This window comes from Gadus macrocephalus, chromosome 19 (genome assembly GCF_031168955.1).
Source record: "Gadus macrocephalus chromosome 19, ASM3116895v1".
Classification (NCBI taxonomy): domain Eukaryota; kingdom Metazoa; phylum Chordata; class Actinopteri; order Gadiformes; family Gadidae; genus Gadus; species Gadus macrocephalus.
In genome coordinates, this window is record NC_082400.1 from 3,930,363 (window position 1) to 3,946,329 (window position 15,967).

Genomic DNA, 15,967 nt, shown 5'->3' on the forward strand with positions numbered 1-15,967 from the left:
TATTTATTTTGGATATTGAAAAAATGCAAGTGACAGTTCTACATGATTGTTTTTTTGCCTTACGGCTATTGTGTAGCATCTTCTTGAGGGTTCTCTGGATTTCCTCCTGACACTTGTACCCGCACAAGTTTGGATGTTGGTGGTGGCTGACTGTACCGGGGCAAGCAGGCCGAGCCGTCTTGGGTCATCGAGCCTCGTAACGATAACTCATAAGAACGCTGTTTATCAATGCTTGTAACTAAGAAAAAATACAAAGCAATCTTTTTACAAACATGTTTACACGCGGGGAACTACACCAAAGGTATAACATTGGTAAAGTTATAATGGAGGTTCACTTCTCGTAGATGTAACAGTTTTGTTACCGACGAATATGTGCTAACTAGCAGCTCTCGTGCAGGGTACTGCATTATATGGCCAGCCGGACATATCACATGGTATAGGCTACACTCTTAGGAAAATGAGAGACATTCGAATAGCGGCCTAGTGATCTAAATAAACAAGAACCTGGATTCAGGGATTTAGCCTGTATCTGGGGGACGAGACAGAAGAACAGCAAAACCACCATGGAAACAAACTTGTTTGGTAACGAGTACGCTTACACCCCAGCAAACAAGCAAGCTAGAAACATACAGGGATCACAACAAAACGATCGAGCAAACACATTTTTATAGAGACTAGCAACATCAAGAAAGCCAAACTACAAAGATGACAAAGTTCACCCAAGGGTACTTACAATTTCAAGAGCAACACGGCCAAGTCGGCAACCGTCTTCTTTTTCTTTCAGTTCATGCTATTCCTGAGAAGCTCGGCCAACGTTTATTTGTGTCTGGCCTCTCTGTCGGTCAGCAGGGCCGGCGCTGACTGTTTCGGTTCCCTAGGCGACTCGACATTAAATTGTGCCCTGGACAGGGCTTCCTAGCAGGGGGGGAGGGTTTCAGTGCGCCCTAACAATTAATCCCGCGCCTCGTCCCTTCTCCATTCCGTTTGGGAGCATGTTTGGTTTCATTTCGCTCGTTTCGTATATTTTTATTAATTAATTAAGGGCGCCACCAGAGGGCGCCCCCGAGATTTTTTGCCACCCTAGGCGAGCGCCAGCCCTGTCGGTCAGTCTCCCTTTTATCTTCTTCTGTTCCTTCGACATTGGGTTTCTCTGTCTCTTTTTAGTCGGCTGATCCATGATGAATTTAACAATCCCTTTGCTACTTGTGTTTATATCGAGCCGGTTCCGTGTTTGTGGGTCTATAGTGCCGTCAAGCAATCCGTTACTTCGCGAGACCCGAGACTCCCGTGAGAGTGGGCAGCGGGTCACCGGCAGAAACTTGCATATTCCCTTTCTCCACCAAAATGCGCTAGGGGGAGTCGAAACAGCGACCAATTGACCTATAAAGTGTAATAAAACCATCACAATGACTCTTAACCTGTTATATTAAGTTAAATTAAGCCAAAAAAGTTGCATAGTTCCCCTTTAATTGAGGAAAGAACAGTGGAACAATGGTAGTTTCCTTTCAGCTCTGTAGACTGTCCAAGATTGCTGTAACCCTTCCGGTAAGCTCAGCCTCTTGGGAACACAGTTTCTCCACACTGAAACTGATATAATAAATAGGAAATGGCACATTGTTTTGCACTTTGTTGTAGGCCTACCCTGGAGGTTTTTTTCACATTTGTATGTTGTACCGTGGACTGTATTTTTTAATTTTCATTTTTTAATGGCCCTTATACTTAGGGCCAAAACAAATCAATTATTATACAAAACAAATCAATTATGCAAAATACAATGAAGTCAATTAGGTTTTATATTTCTCTAACTTTTGCTTGTGTATCATGCCGTTGTCAATGAAACGTGAAGAGAAATTCGCATTTACAGCAGTTAGGAATCACTACACTGCCTAGCTGTCTCCCTCTGCTGCTCAAAGACGATATTGCAGAATGTTTCCTGTTGAAATACGGTAAAAGGGAGTAACATTTCTCTCTAGGTGCTCTGGTTATACATTGTGGTTTTGATCCTTTATTACTGATAAAATAAGTGCAAAGAGCTGTGTTACATATTTTTACTATTCTGTTCACAATTGAGTTAGAGCGAAGCTGTGCGGTGCTATGCCTATCAGAGCAAAAGCTTAGCTCAACGTTTAAGCTTAGCCTTTATAGTAGCTACATATCACAGTTTTGGGGTCACGGTGTTCGGTTCGGTACAGAGGTTGGTAAAGCAGGGAATGACAAGTGGCTTGGGTCTTGCTCTGTGATGACTTTAGGTCTTGTCCATTGTTGTGGCAATGGCTCTGTGATGCATGCCAAGGTTTTGAGCAGTTCTAGCGCGGCTGTACGGCGGTGCTAGTAGGCCTATTGGAGATCTCATTGGAAACACGACCCACGTAAGTTCAAATGAAGACACTGCTTTGAAAGTATGGGGGAACTTCAAATGATCATACAACTGGAAAGGTGGTTCGACCATTGTGCAAAGTTTCAGTTAAATGGCTTTACTTACTTATTGATTGTATGATGATGACTTATTATCTCTATTATAGGTTCATAGAAGAAGAAAGAGAGTCAACTAGCAACCAGCTATTCTGCTCTGCTCCATTTCACGGATGCTCAGAGGTCTTCCATGATGAGTCAGATTCCAGCTTTGCAACTTAGCCCCCATGACTGCAACAGGAGCTTTGTACCGGTAGCTCCAACTTGTGCAATTGGGTCGTTGTCCTTTGTGATAAGACAACCGAGTCTTTGATAGCCCAATAGGCATATCCCATCCCAGATCAGCCTTGAGCGGGGTGTGTCACTTGCTATAAAACATGAGTTGGACACCTTTCACCCGGGCCGTATGTGGAAACAGTCCACTGCATGTATGCGGAAACATTCCAGTCCACTACAGATAACGATGATTCTCTTCTTTCTTGAATGACTCATGTGGCTCATGAAGAAGACCTCAGGGTCCAAATATTGTGAATTGTGTCATACACACTTCACTTTCCTCCAACCTAAACGACAGAAGAGGTAGTTTGTACTTTGTAGCCTATATGTTGTCCGAATAGGACCGATAGGAACGTTTTTGGCCCCTATCGGCTGTTCGGAGAAAAAGCAATAAATCATGTATGTCAGGATTCTGTCTTGCCCAAAGAAAAAATTATGAAATTAATTTTATTCTCAGTGGAAAATGCAACATTTTAAGATAGCAGCATTAGTAATTGTCTTTATTATTATTAAATGCAACACTTTCTATCGTCGCCATGTTGATTCAAGTGGACGCTGCTACGCCTGAGACCACTCAGCTCGCAGTTTGTTTGAATCCAATTCTTTGCGTTGTGTAGTAATCTGAGCTGTTCAAGATGTAACAAGATAATCATGACACATTAATACCGCTGTTGGACGATGTTCTTTCATTAAAAACGTATATGTTTGACTGATCCAAAGAAGGTGCAGACAGTGGCAGAGTTGCCTAAACCTTGGCTTCTCCAACTTCTATCGTTGTTTAAGTGTTCAGTGAGCTTTAGAGACGTTTCACTTCAGCCCCGTTCCTCATCATCCCAGAACCTTAACGTCAGTTTATGGTCCAGGTAGATGCTTAGGATTCAGGAGTTGAAGCAGTTCTGCCCCAGCCCTCCACCTCCGACCAGAAACTCCATCAGTGCACCTTTTCAGTCTTTATCCCCTGCTGAGCGGAACTAGTTCGTTGTGGAACTGGCTTTGGAAAAATGAAAGTATTTGAAAACATCCCTTCATCATCTAGACCGACCACACCTTGCCTACATTCAAGCTAGGCGCCTCAGCTCCTGTCTTTTTTTAGGAGCACCCGGATAAGCCTGGTGGGTTGGCTGGAGGCGCCTATTGAGGGTAGGGTACTGCTGTGGCCGATACCCAGATACTCCGCTCTGTCTCCCCCTCTTGGTGGTTATGTGCAATGGGCGAGGCGTTCCATTAATTTCCCCCAGCTCCCTGATTACTATGCATTCCTGTTCACTGTCTGACGATGCACACCTGCCGTCCATCTCCGGCCCTTCAGCTCTGCTGTATTTAAACCTTGGTTCTTCACCAACAGGTCACGGCTTTTGGTGAATCACGAATTTAAGTATTCTTTTTGTGTTACCTGTCTTTTGTCAAGTAGCCTAGTAGTAGATACATAGTGACAACACAAAATTAAACAGTTTCTGTTTTTTTCCCTAATATAAATAAATATTTGACCACCATACGATCCACAAAGTAAACTATGAACAGTAATTGAGGAAGGTTTATGATTGATGTGCTGTTTGGAAATACTGTATACTGTCCAAAATTAAATCAGTTGGATCTCTCGTTCAGAAGTTGAGGACTGGGCCGGCCTGGTCGACTTTAACTGTATCTGAAACACAAAGATGACTGAAGAGAAAAGTCTGAAACACGCAGCCATCCACTTGACTTATGAGGATGTCTCAAAGACAGAGACAGAATGTATAACAGAGGACAGACAGACCTAAGGACTGTATGACAGCACGGACCGAGCTACAGATGTAAAGACTGTACAACATGGTTTGTATGGCACCCATGAGGGCCATGGGTGTGAGTTCACGAAAGTTCACGAAAAGAGGTCACGAAAAGTAAAGCATGTGTCTTTAGAAGATTGAATGATGAAACTTTGTATCTGACCCTAGACCGGCAAATGAAGAATGGCATACAATACGACGAGGCAGAACAGGACCGTCTCTGCTTAAACAATTTGCTCAAAGAGTGCCACATATCTCTAGGGCATAAGATGAAGCTAGAGGAATTTACAACTAATCAGAACAAAATGACCACACTCGCCAATTTCCCGAAAGAAGAGACAAAGTACAATGAAGTCACTTCATACTTTCTAACAACAACTGCTACATATGGTCCAGTAGAATAGAGAATTAGAGAATATATCCTATGTGGTATCCATTCACAGGTCACATTCGGCTACATTTTCCTTGTGAGGTCTTCTTCCCGAACTGGAAGCCACAGCTGCCGGCCCGGTCTGACCCTGTCTCCTCCACCTCCTCTCCAATCCTCTCCTCCATCATTATTTTCTTCTCCTCTACTCCATCTTTCATAACATCCTCATCCTCCTTCCACTGCCAAACCTTCTCATGACCCCCTCCCTTCTGACCTCCGGCTCCTCTCCATTGGAATGGGATTCCAGCCATGATCTCTATGGTCTGGATCCTGAAAACATTTACACATTATGTATACTTGAAAGAATGTGTATTCCGTTATTCCGGAATAACGTATACGTTTTACTTCATTATGCCAAGATTTGATGTGGGACAAACATTGGTGTATGTCACCGTAGAAAATCATGGTTATTTATGTAGTTTGTAATCGTGGTTTCGCATTATTATTTCAAATAATTGCTTTTTGCTTTGGATCTGCTTCTGCAACCGTTTGACTTAAGAATGCAGATAAATAATCGGCTTCAGTCATGTTACTTTATTTCACTGGACTAATGCTTCAGGACTTGAGTGAAATATACATTTATTCCCAAGCGATAATTTGAAGGTGAAGGACAATGTTGAACCGTACCGTAGCTGCGACGTGCGATGCGTCAGCAGGCTGTCTGCTGGAGGAGGGGAGGGAAGGAAGCTGACGCGGAAAAGGTCTCCCTGCTGCTGTGGAGCTGTTGTGTAGAGAGAGAGAGGACATTATTTCAGATTCCAGTCAAGGTGTTACATTGCGGCTTTCTGAGAGGCAAAAAGCCGTTATGAAGTTGACGTAGCATTTCTCATTATTACCGACTACGTTGATTAGTGACAACCATACACTGACCGTTACCGTTTGCTTTAAAGGTAACAAGAAGGCTGACGAAACACATGGCTGGGAGTAGCGGCTGTAGCGTCGTAACATGTGTGGACATGTGGAGCTGAAAGTCTTGTTGGTTCATAAGATATGTTGCATGGCGAACAGAGCGATGGAGGCGTCATATATATGAGGTTAGTGATAAGAGCACAAGGAACATGGTCAAGGGCAGGGTAAAGGAGAATATTTATGTACCAAGTTTCAAAAGTTGAGTTCCCTGACCGGGAATCGAACCCGGGCCGCGGCGGTGAGAGCGCCGAATCCTAACCACTAGACCACCAGGGAGCATGTCCTCCTCCGATCAGGGAACAAAAATCTTGATCACCATGGACCACCAGGGAGCCTGAGTGGTCATAACCATCAGACCACCAGGGAGACGTCCTAACTACTAGACCACCAGGGAGACGTCCTAACTACTAGACCACCAGGGAGAGGTCCTAACCAGTGGCGGCTGGTGATCAAAAATGTTGGTGAGGCAAAGTAAAGACAGGGGGTTTGGGGTCCCCCCCCCCATTCCTGTATTCTGGTGCATTTTGGGGATGGCCACTACCTATTTACCTACTATTCATTCAGATTCATAGCCTACATCCTGACTTGCAGGGCCTGGACAAGCTTACACTGCATATACAGACCTACTTCATTCCACCAGCCATTGCTATTTTACCCATTGTTGTTATTCTGATATTGAGACAAATCATGATCACTTTCCATAGTGTCCATTTTTTGTGAGTCTCAATGTCTACTTCAAATGCAGTTAGGAATATTGGACAGTTGCTTCATTTTGTTTATATGCTACAGGCCGAAAGACTAAATTAAGTATAAGTATAACATTGCTTGGTGAGTCCAATTCCTCCACTGAAAAGGGTGGAAAGTGCTCACAACTCTCTGCTAGTTAGCGATCTATCCCAAATGCTGCTGAGGGAGGTAGCCTATTTGATTGATTCGCTGAATTGTCCAATCATGTGGTGTTAACAAAAAAGAAAAGCGATACCATTGGCCTGGGGCGCACACTGGTGCGAGCCAAGTGCGAATTTTCTTGCGCCAATGAAAAGCTGTCTCTGCTTGATAGACAGTAAAAAGTTAGCGAGCTTACATTGACTTCAACGTGGCCGGCGCCCCTGACTTGGAGGAGGGCTTTATTTCGAATGACCAATAACTAGCCTAATCCAAATCATTGACGTTCAGACACATTTAAATTGTTGCTGGCAGTGACAAGTAGGCCTATATCACACAATTAAAAGGATAAACGCTATGTATTTTTGTTGATTTATTTCGTATTGATAAAAGTTGGTTAATAGTTGGCAGATATATTCAAGTGAATATTTCACGGAGGGGCGGCGCCCTAGCGCCCTCTATTGACCCACCGCCACTGGTCCTGACCACTAGACCACCAGGGAGAGGTCCTGACCACTAGACCACCAGGGAGGTCCTGACCACTGGACCACCAGGGAGAGGTCCTGACCAATAGACCACCAGGGAGAGGTCCTGACCAATAGACCACCAGGGAGAGGTCCTGACCACTGGACCACCAGGGAGAGATCCTAACCACTAGACCACCAGAGAGAGGTCCTGACCACTGGACCACCAGGGAGAGATCCTAACCACTAGACCACCAGGGAGGTCCTGACCAATAGACCACCAGGGAGAGGTCCTGACCACTAAACTGATAAGAACACAAGTATCATTTTCAAGAACAGGGTGAAGAAGAATATTTATGTACCATGATTCAAAATTTGAGTTCCCTGACCGGGAATCGAACCCGGGCCGCGGCGGTGAGAGCGCCGAATCCTAACCACTAGACCACCAGGGAGCCTGAGAGGTCCTACTCACTAGACCACCACAGAGAGCTCCTACACACTAGACCACCAGGGAGTTGTCCTAACCACTAGACCACCAGGGGGAGGTCCTAATCCACTAGACCACCAGGAAGAGGTCCTAATCCACTAGACCACCAGGGGGAGGTCCTAATCCACTAGACCACCAGGGGGAAGTCCTAATCCACTAGACCACCAGGGAGGTCCTAACCAATAGACCACCAGGGAGTGTGAGAGGTCTGGACCAGGAGAATTGTGAGGTAAGAAGTAGTTTTAGATCAGCTGGTCTTTGTATTCATGTTTTTTAAATATAATTGAAGTACATATCTAGCCAAAATATTACTTTGACATTATCTTGATATTTAAAATATATCATATGGGTTGGTTAACCCGACTCTAAAACCTGAATAATATGATAATATGGTCTGTATCTTTGACTTTCTTCTACCGGGCGGGGAGCCAGGGAGATTACAACATGCAGAAGGTCCTCCACCCATAGTGCAATGCAGTAGTTCAACACATTTGAAAGAATTGACTGCGTGTGTGTTTGTGGGAATGTTTGCGTGCTTGTGTGTGCGTGCGCGCGCGCGCGTGTTTTTGTGTGTGTTTTTGTGTCTGCGTGTGCGTACGTGTGTGCGTGCGAGCGAGTGACGTAGAGGACTTCAACCCCGCTGATTGGCTGAGCCCTCTTCGCTATATTTGACGCGACACTAACTAGCCGCAGTGGCAGCACACGTACAGTATCAATAATAAACAACTTCTAAAGAAGAGGAAACATCTTGGTCAGAGACTTTTCGGCCTTGGTTTCAGTCCTAGTATCCTAGTCGTACTCCATCGGAGTTTTAAAGAACAGGGCCATGGTCGGCGTGAAAGTGATCGCGAATGACGCTGACTTCCAGCCGGAGCTAGCGGCCGCCGGGTCCAGGCTAGCAGTGGTGAAGTTCACAATGGCCGGGTAAGCTACTAGCCGCCTGGGCTGTTTGAACGAGCTAACGCGAGCCACACAGCTGGTGGCTAGCTGCGCGAAATGAACACAAACATACATGATTGTATATCTGCTGTATGGTTCATGTCTTTTGTTAACGCCAGTCATCGGATAGGAGCAACAGCATACTATAGTAGCAGGCTAACGATAGCCGAGGCTAAAATAGCAAGCTATCAGACCATATCTAGGCTAACATAGCAAGCTAAACACAGCTGAGGCTAAAAGAAAAAGCTAACGATGGCTAAATAGCTAGCTGTGACATAGCAATATTGGCATTGCTTCCTGAGGTTGAGCTCATTTCCTTATACTTTGCAATCACCAGCTAACTAATGATCAAGAACCTCATTTTACAATTTTGTCCTTAACTTTGTGGGACGAGAACGGAGAGGGGGCACTTTGTCTTTTCTTCTAGTAAACTTGTGTTACTTGCAAATATTAACATAAGGGAGATTGGGACAGCGCATTAACCCTCTGGTTGAATTCCAAGGTGTCGACCCTGCATCAGAATATCCCCTGCCTTCAACCTGTTGAGTAACAGATACCCACAAGTGGTCTTCCTTGAAGTAGACGTACACGTCTGTCAGGTGAGTGTTGTTGAAACAAAGATCAACAAAGTACATTTTTCCATCTTTGCCCTTGATTCACGGAGAAACCTGTATACTGTTGACATGGTTAATTAAGTTTCAAGGACATAACTTCATGATACAGTGACACTTGGAAGTTTGTTACTGTGTCGACCAGAAACCCAGCTGACCCTGTTGAAGCATGTTATTTCATATATGAAGTTGCAACTGTTGATGCTCTCGTGGCTCTTATTACAAGCCATTGGAATCAGGTTTTAAGTAACTGTTTTGTTCAGGTTGCAGATTTACTTCAATAAAGGGAATAACGCCTCTTCTTTTTGGTAGGCCACTGCGGCCGCCAATAACATCTCTGCCACGCCCACCTTCCTGTTCCTGAGGAACCGGGTGCGTGTGGACCAGTACCAGGGGGCGGATGCTGCTGGCCTGGAGGAGAAGGTCAAACAGCACACAGAGAACGACCCCGGAAACAATGAGGACTCAGACATCCCTAAGGGATATGTGAGTACAGCATCATGGTGAACCTCCCACTAAGGCTGTAGTGACCACAGACGCACGTAATGCTGTGGAGAACGGTTAGGAAGTTTATGTGACAATACAATCCACAACAATACCAATGGCCAAGGCAGTCGTGGAGGAAGAGAAGAGAACTTGATATTGTAATGATCACATTTAAACATCATGCGTCCCAAATCTATGGGCAGAGTCTACTGAGGTTTTTTGGACTAGGCAGTACAATTAAAGAGAGTCTGATTCTCATCACTAAGATCTCTTAAAGCTCCAGTTTGTAACTATTGTAGCATCTAGCTATGAGCTTGCAGTTTCCCAGCAACTGAATCCCCCCCTCCCATTCCAACAGCTACCGTGGCCTCTACTGTGTCACAGGATAAGTTTCCATAATAGATTTATGAATTGTATTCAGTAATTTAGTTTGTACACACAACTATAGGTCGCAGCTTATAAGTAAAGTAATTTTTACAAGGCATGCGCTTTTCTGACACCCTTAATAATGCCTCTGTCAGCGTTTCTGTCAACCAGCATCTACTTAATGAATGCATAGACCACTTCTGCTCTGCTGCGACACACTCGCAGCAATCACAAAGAGCCCACCGTTGCGGTAGGCTCCTGGTGTATTCAAAACTGAGCTGTTTGGTCAGTTTTAACCGAACCCTGGAGCCTTTCCCCCAATAGTACGATTTGTTTGGGGTGGTGTGAACGCTCATTTGAACGCTCTCTGGTGCCGACCAGACAAACGAAAGCTGGTCCACTTGGAAACGGGGTTCTCTGTCCCCGACCACTGTGAACGTGATCTGGCCCAATTATCGCAAAGCAAAAAAGGTTGCAAAAACAGGGTTGTTTTGACTTCTTTTATAATAATCATGCAATTATTAAAACAGAAACACAAGTAAAATATATTTTCATACATCGGTCAGCACGTGTCTCTCCTGCCCCTGAAGACAATGGATTGAGGTGCGCTTTTCTCCCTATGAAAGTAACCTGTGTGTCCGTGTGTGATTTCAGATGGACCTGATGCCCTTCGTCAGCAAAACGGGCTGCGAGTGTCTGAATGAGAGCGACGACTGTGGCTTTGACAACTGTCTGACAAAAGATGACTCCTACCTAGAGTCTGACTGTGACGAACAGGTACTAACTGAGATACTGCTGCAGTACTGCTCTTTATACATCCAGACTGATGAACAGGTATTACTGAGATTTTGCTGAAGTACTGCTCTTTATACATCCAGTCCGTGATGAACAGGTAGTACTGAGACACTCACTGAGATTTTGCTACTCGAACGGACTGTGTCAATCATGGCTGAATCCGCTACCCTAGGTGGCGCTGTAGCCCTTTCAACAAGTGGTTACAGAGCCACATCCGGTTGACCTCTACGTCCCAGCAACAACAAACACAGGCGGCATTCGAGAAAGATGTTTTCAGTAAACAGCGGTCAGTTCACTTCGGGTCCATGTCATTTCTCCGACGCCACATTGTTCCGACCTCTCGGTCGGAACGTATGCTGGAGGATTCTGCATACGACCGAGGGGTCGGAACAATGGAGCGTCGGAGAAATGACATGGACCCGAAGTGAACTGACAGCTGTCCCGCATATGGCAGCAATCAATCTTGACTTCAGAGAGTCAAAGCCAGAATTCCTTTACCCCAATTCCTTCTACACCATGGCCGAGATAACCCGCACTACGAGTCTTTGTTGTGGATGTACCAGAGAGTCGGAGAACCCGACGCAGTCTTTAAGATTCATAATATCAGAGAATATCCCCGTCAGTTCGGTCGCGGCGAAATGAATGAATAAAGATCGTCTACACGTCAGTAGAAAAAAACGTTTATTTTGACAGATGTGCCTGAAGTTACTACTTTACAATCTCGTTGATGACCAACGTTTAGGAAAACATGCACTTTTAATTCAGCCTTGGGTGAAATCGATGCGTGGTGTACTGAATGCATGTTGATTATGTTACATTTCTTATAGGGGGCAATGGCATGACACCGGCTTCCTCCACCTTCTGCGTCACCTTTTCAAATAAATCGCAGTTTCCGAAGGCGACAACCATAAACCTATAAAGAAATAATTTAATATTTATACAGAAATAAGAATTGTTTATATGTCTTTGGGGACATGACTAGCGTCTCCTTCTACTTCCGGCTCACGTCCCCCGGCCGAAAGATCTCGAGCATTCGCAGAACGCGAAATCCGATGCATTATATGATGCAGGTAGAAACCGGACTATGATCGAGTTTTCTAGGTGTTATCCGATCTCGCTTGTCTGTTCATGTACCGATTTCGGTCCGATGTAGATCGGGTAAAGGTGTTTACATGCCTTTTTAGAAGTCCGGTTGAGGTCTTCAGAAGTTTAACAACCAACCAATGGGTCTACTCACCCTATGCGGAAAAAAAATGATGCAAAGAAATAATCAAATATAAATAATACTGTAATCAAGGATTGAATGAGTGTCATGGATACAGAGTAGGCGCTGCCTGGGTGAAGATGTGTTTCCCGACCGTCACTCTATCAGCTCTACTCTAGCAGTTATTCATAATTTATTACTTTATTTAATCAATGTTCAGTACACTACCTCTTAAATGTTAGACAAAGTTTTGAAAACAGGCATATGATGTGATGGAAATCCAAGCAGTTGAAATCCAAGCAATTATATTTATTCTTGTAATTAAAAAAAACAAATATTGTGATAAATATAATGTTGTTATAATAGTGGTTTTGTGTGTTGTCCAGCTACTGATCACCATGGCCTTCAACCAGCCTGTCAAGCTGTTCTCCATGAAGCTGCTCTCCTCCGACTTCGGTGAGTTCCCCCTTCACCTAAAAGATGTGAATGCTCCTTCCTGTCCTGTTAACTCTCCTTCCTGTCCTGTTAACTCTCCTTCCTGTCCATGTTAACTCTCCTTCCTGTCCATGTTAACTCTCCTTCCTGTCCTGTTAACCCTCCTTCCTGTCCTGTTAACCCTCCTTTCTGTCCTTTTTTAATGCTCCGTCCTGTCCTGTTAACTCCTTCCTGTCCTGTTAACGCTCCTTCCTGTCCTGTTAACCCTCCTCCCTGTGCTCCAGCCCAGGCCCCTAAGCTGCTCAAGGTGTTCATCAACCTTCCTCGCTCCATGAGCTTCGACGATGCGGAGCGCAGTGAGCCCACGCAGGCTCTGGACCTGACGGAGGACGACTTCAAGGACGACGGCCTTGTCCCCCTCAGATACGTCAAGTTCCAGAACGTCCAGAGCGTCACGGTAATGAGACTTAGACCAGTTAGTGGTTATAAAGGCTTAAACCAGTTAGTAGTTATGAAGGCTTCAACCAGTTAGTGGTTATGAAGGCTTAAACCAGTTCATGGTTATGGAATGAAGGCTTAAACCAGTTCATGGTTATGGAATGAAGGCTTAAACCAGTTCATGGTTATGGAAGGAAGGCTTAAACCAGTTCATGGTTATGGAATGAAGGCTTAAACCAGTTCATGGTTATGGAAGGAAGGTTTAAACCAGTTCATGGTTTTGGATGTACTATAGGTTCATCACTTGCCCTCATTAGATGTCCATTACTGAGCCACAGTACCTCTTTAGGTGGTACATCAGAGACCTCTAGTGGTCTCAGTGTGTAGTACACTGGGTTCTGATGGCCGCTCTCTCCACAGTTGTTTGTGAAGTCCAACCAGGGAGACGAGGAGACGACAAAGATCAACTACCTGACCTTCATCGGTACCCCTGTACAGGCCACCAACATGAACGACTTCAAACGGGTATGTACTGTAGGGACAACCTGACCATGTGCTACATACACAGCACCACCTTGACCAACGTTAAGGATTGGATTAAAATACTGTAGTACATATACTAGGGGTGGGACGAAATATATATTATATTTTTCCTTTGTGCGATGCGAGAATAGAAACACTGGCGTCATATATCAATATCATATTTTTCTAGGTTTTTATTTACAAATTATAAAGGCATATTTTTTTTTTACTGATTTTTTTTTTCTCTCCATTTTTATGCTTTATTCATGAAGAGTTAGATTGGATATATTGCCCGAGATATCGATATTTAATCTAAAAAAAATAAGGCGTTCTAAACAGATTTCCCTGGTCCTCGAGGTACCGCTCAACACATGATGAAGAAAACTTGAACGGTAGTTAACTAGCCAAAGAGTGACTGAAAAACTCAGTTGAGACCATGAATAAAGATCGAAATCTAGCACTTTAGCTTTTCAGTCATTTTGTATTCATCGTTACACAATCCTAAAACTATACATCACAATATGTTTAACAATATTTTTGCAGAATCGCTGTATTGTGATATTATCGCTATCACCATTTATTGCGTATGGTATTGTGAGGCACCCCGTGATTCCCACCCCTAACGTATACTCCATGTACAGCTCACTGAGCACTGCTCAGGGATGACTAGAGGATACGCTCTAGAGGAAACATGTCCTCTAGAGCGGCGTGTCGCTTCTGGGCCACCGTAGGAACACGGCGAGCTCTCGGAACAGGACTCCCTAAGGAGATATAAAGGACTTCCTCTAATGGAACGGAGACCCCAGAACATCATGTTACCTTGGGATTCTAAACATTCAAACAGAATTAGGAATATTATTTTCCATTTATGCCAAGTCTGTGCAGGTAGATGTCAAGTTATTCTAGACGGGGCGTCCCGGTGGCTACCTGGGTTTAGCGTCTACCATTAAGGCCCAGTCCTGATCTCAGCGACCCGGGTTTGATTCCTGCCCGTGGTCCGTGGCTGCATGTCCTCCACTCTATCTCCCTTACCTTCCTGTCCATCTTACTCGAACCTAAAGCATAACAATTAAAAAATAAATCTTTAAAAAAAAAAGATTATCTATTCTAGAGGCCCGCATCTTTAAGTCTGGGATAAAGTTGCCTCAAAAAATTATGTTTGAATTTAGCTGGTTTATTTTATTTTTTAATCTCTTATCATATTTGATACTGACCTGCGTTCTGTTGGTGTGATGTACAGGTGGTGGGGAAGAAAGGAGAGAGTCACTAAGCCAGGAGGAGGAGAGAAGACTGAGGAGGAGGAGGAGGAGAGATGAGGAGTCAGGAGTCTAGCTACTCCTCACAAGGAGTGACCTCTGCCAAAACCACACACACACCACACACATCACACACACACACTGAAGGGATTCTAACCATTTTACCAGTTATGTTGAAAAAGGTAGAAATACTGCGTACCACATGCATTGACACACACAGGCCTGCTCTTAAAGGAGCTTTAGGTCAGATATTATTTGGTTTTATCTATGGGTACATGAAGCTGCAAACATACACACTTGACACAGAGATTAAAGAACTGCGGTGTGTGAGTGTGGACTATGGAATGTGTCTTTATGAATCATTTGTATTGTAATTCAGAGGTGAATCACTGTAAATAAATACAATCCTTTTCCAAAGGCATGTGCGTTTTGTCATATTGGGGGGCTGGAAACTGCCCCGCACTGTCGTCTCATTGGTAAACCTCTCACACAGTCGACCAATAGGCAGAGGCGTAGGGAACCAATGGTAAGAGGTGAGGTTTTTAACAAAGACAAAATATGGGGATAAAGCTGTTCGTACAAATTCCTCTATTAGATGAGTTACATCTGCACTGAACAGTTCAGCTTACATATATTTTTATCGTTTGTAACTGCGTAACACTGAATGCTTCATGAATAATTGTAAACATGTATTTTGGAAAATTAAATCTTTCCAGAAATAACTTTAAGAAATTATAATAAATCCGAAAGTAAAACGCTTTGCGGTTTTGTCTTGTAATTTGCCCACTAACGTCCAGAATGGATTTTATTTTCTCCATATTTAATCTTTATTTGGCCGAAATAATCGGGACATCAGAAACGTACTTATTGTGTATGTGTGACGCGACTTGGATTTATTTTAGATTTTCTTTATTATACAAACCTACTTCTAATATATACATGAACGATTAAACGTATTGCTTAAGTGGAACTTCTCAGGCAACGTGAATGCTTCCACAAATTATCTTGCCTCTTGTTGCAACTCTCCAACCCAAACGTCCCGAACATCAGCCTGCCAGGTTCAACAATTAATCGCTCATCAGTTATAGGCTACACCGTTACACACTGTTGTAACACTGGCCAATACACAGTGAGGAACAGTAAGCACTACGACCTACTGCTATTTTGGCCTCTCTTTTTTGGCGTCCTGGAAAAATGTAAACTTTCAAAAATATGTCTGCAACGATTCCCAGTGACAGAACATGAAGGCCCAACAGCGCCTTTTTAAATAGCTCTGAGCGCGACTG

The 15,967-nt window shown here is 44.0% G+C and overlaps 1 protein-coding gene and 2 non-coding genes across 3 annotated transcripts; 1 reads left to right on the forward strand and 2 right to left on the reverse strand.

The window, feature by feature from the left end:
* Positions 1-5,997: 5,997 nt before the first annotated feature.
* trnae-cuc (transfer RNA glutamic acid (anticodon CUC)) lies at positions 5,998-6,069 on the reverse strand. Its single transcript has one exon. It is a non-coding gene; the product is annotated as a tRNA-Glu (tRNA).
* Positions 6,070-7,522: 1,453 nt separating this feature from the next.
* Positions 7,523-7,594, reverse strand: trnae-cuc (transfer RNA glutamic acid (anticodon CUC)). Its single transcript has one exon. It is a non-coding gene; the product is annotated as a tRNA-Glu (tRNA).
* Positions 7,595-8,274: 680 nt separating this feature from the next.
* txnl1 (thioredoxin-like 1) lies at positions 8,275-15,102 on the forward strand. Its single transcript, XM_060038010.1, has 8 exons — positions 8,275-8,553; positions 9,071-9,167; positions 9,492-9,665; positions 10,686-10,808; positions 12,417-12,486; positions 12,750-12,922; positions 13,324-13,428; positions 14,666-15,102. The coding sequence occupies exons 1-8, from the start codon at positions 8,456-8,458 to the stop codon at positions 14,693-14,695; spliced, it is 870 nt and encodes a 289-aa protein (XP_059893993.1). The 5' UTR covers positions 8,275-8,455; the 3' UTR covers positions 14,696-15,102.
* The last annotated feature ends 865 nt before the right edge of the window (positions 15,103-15,967 follow it).

Coding starts and splice junctions, on each gene's coding strand:
- txnl1 (XM_060038010.1), top strand. CDS start 8,456: ATGGTCGGCGTGAAAGTGATCGCGAATGACGCTGACTTCCAGCCGGAG. Junction 10,809..12,416: donor AGTCTGACTGTGACGAACAG/GTACTAACTGAG, acceptor TGTGTTGTCCAG/CTACTGATCACCATGGCCTT. Junction 12,487..12,749: donor GCTGCTCTCCTCCGACTTCG/GTGAGTTCCCCC, acceptor CCTGTGCTCCAG/CCCAGGCCCCTAAGCTGCTC.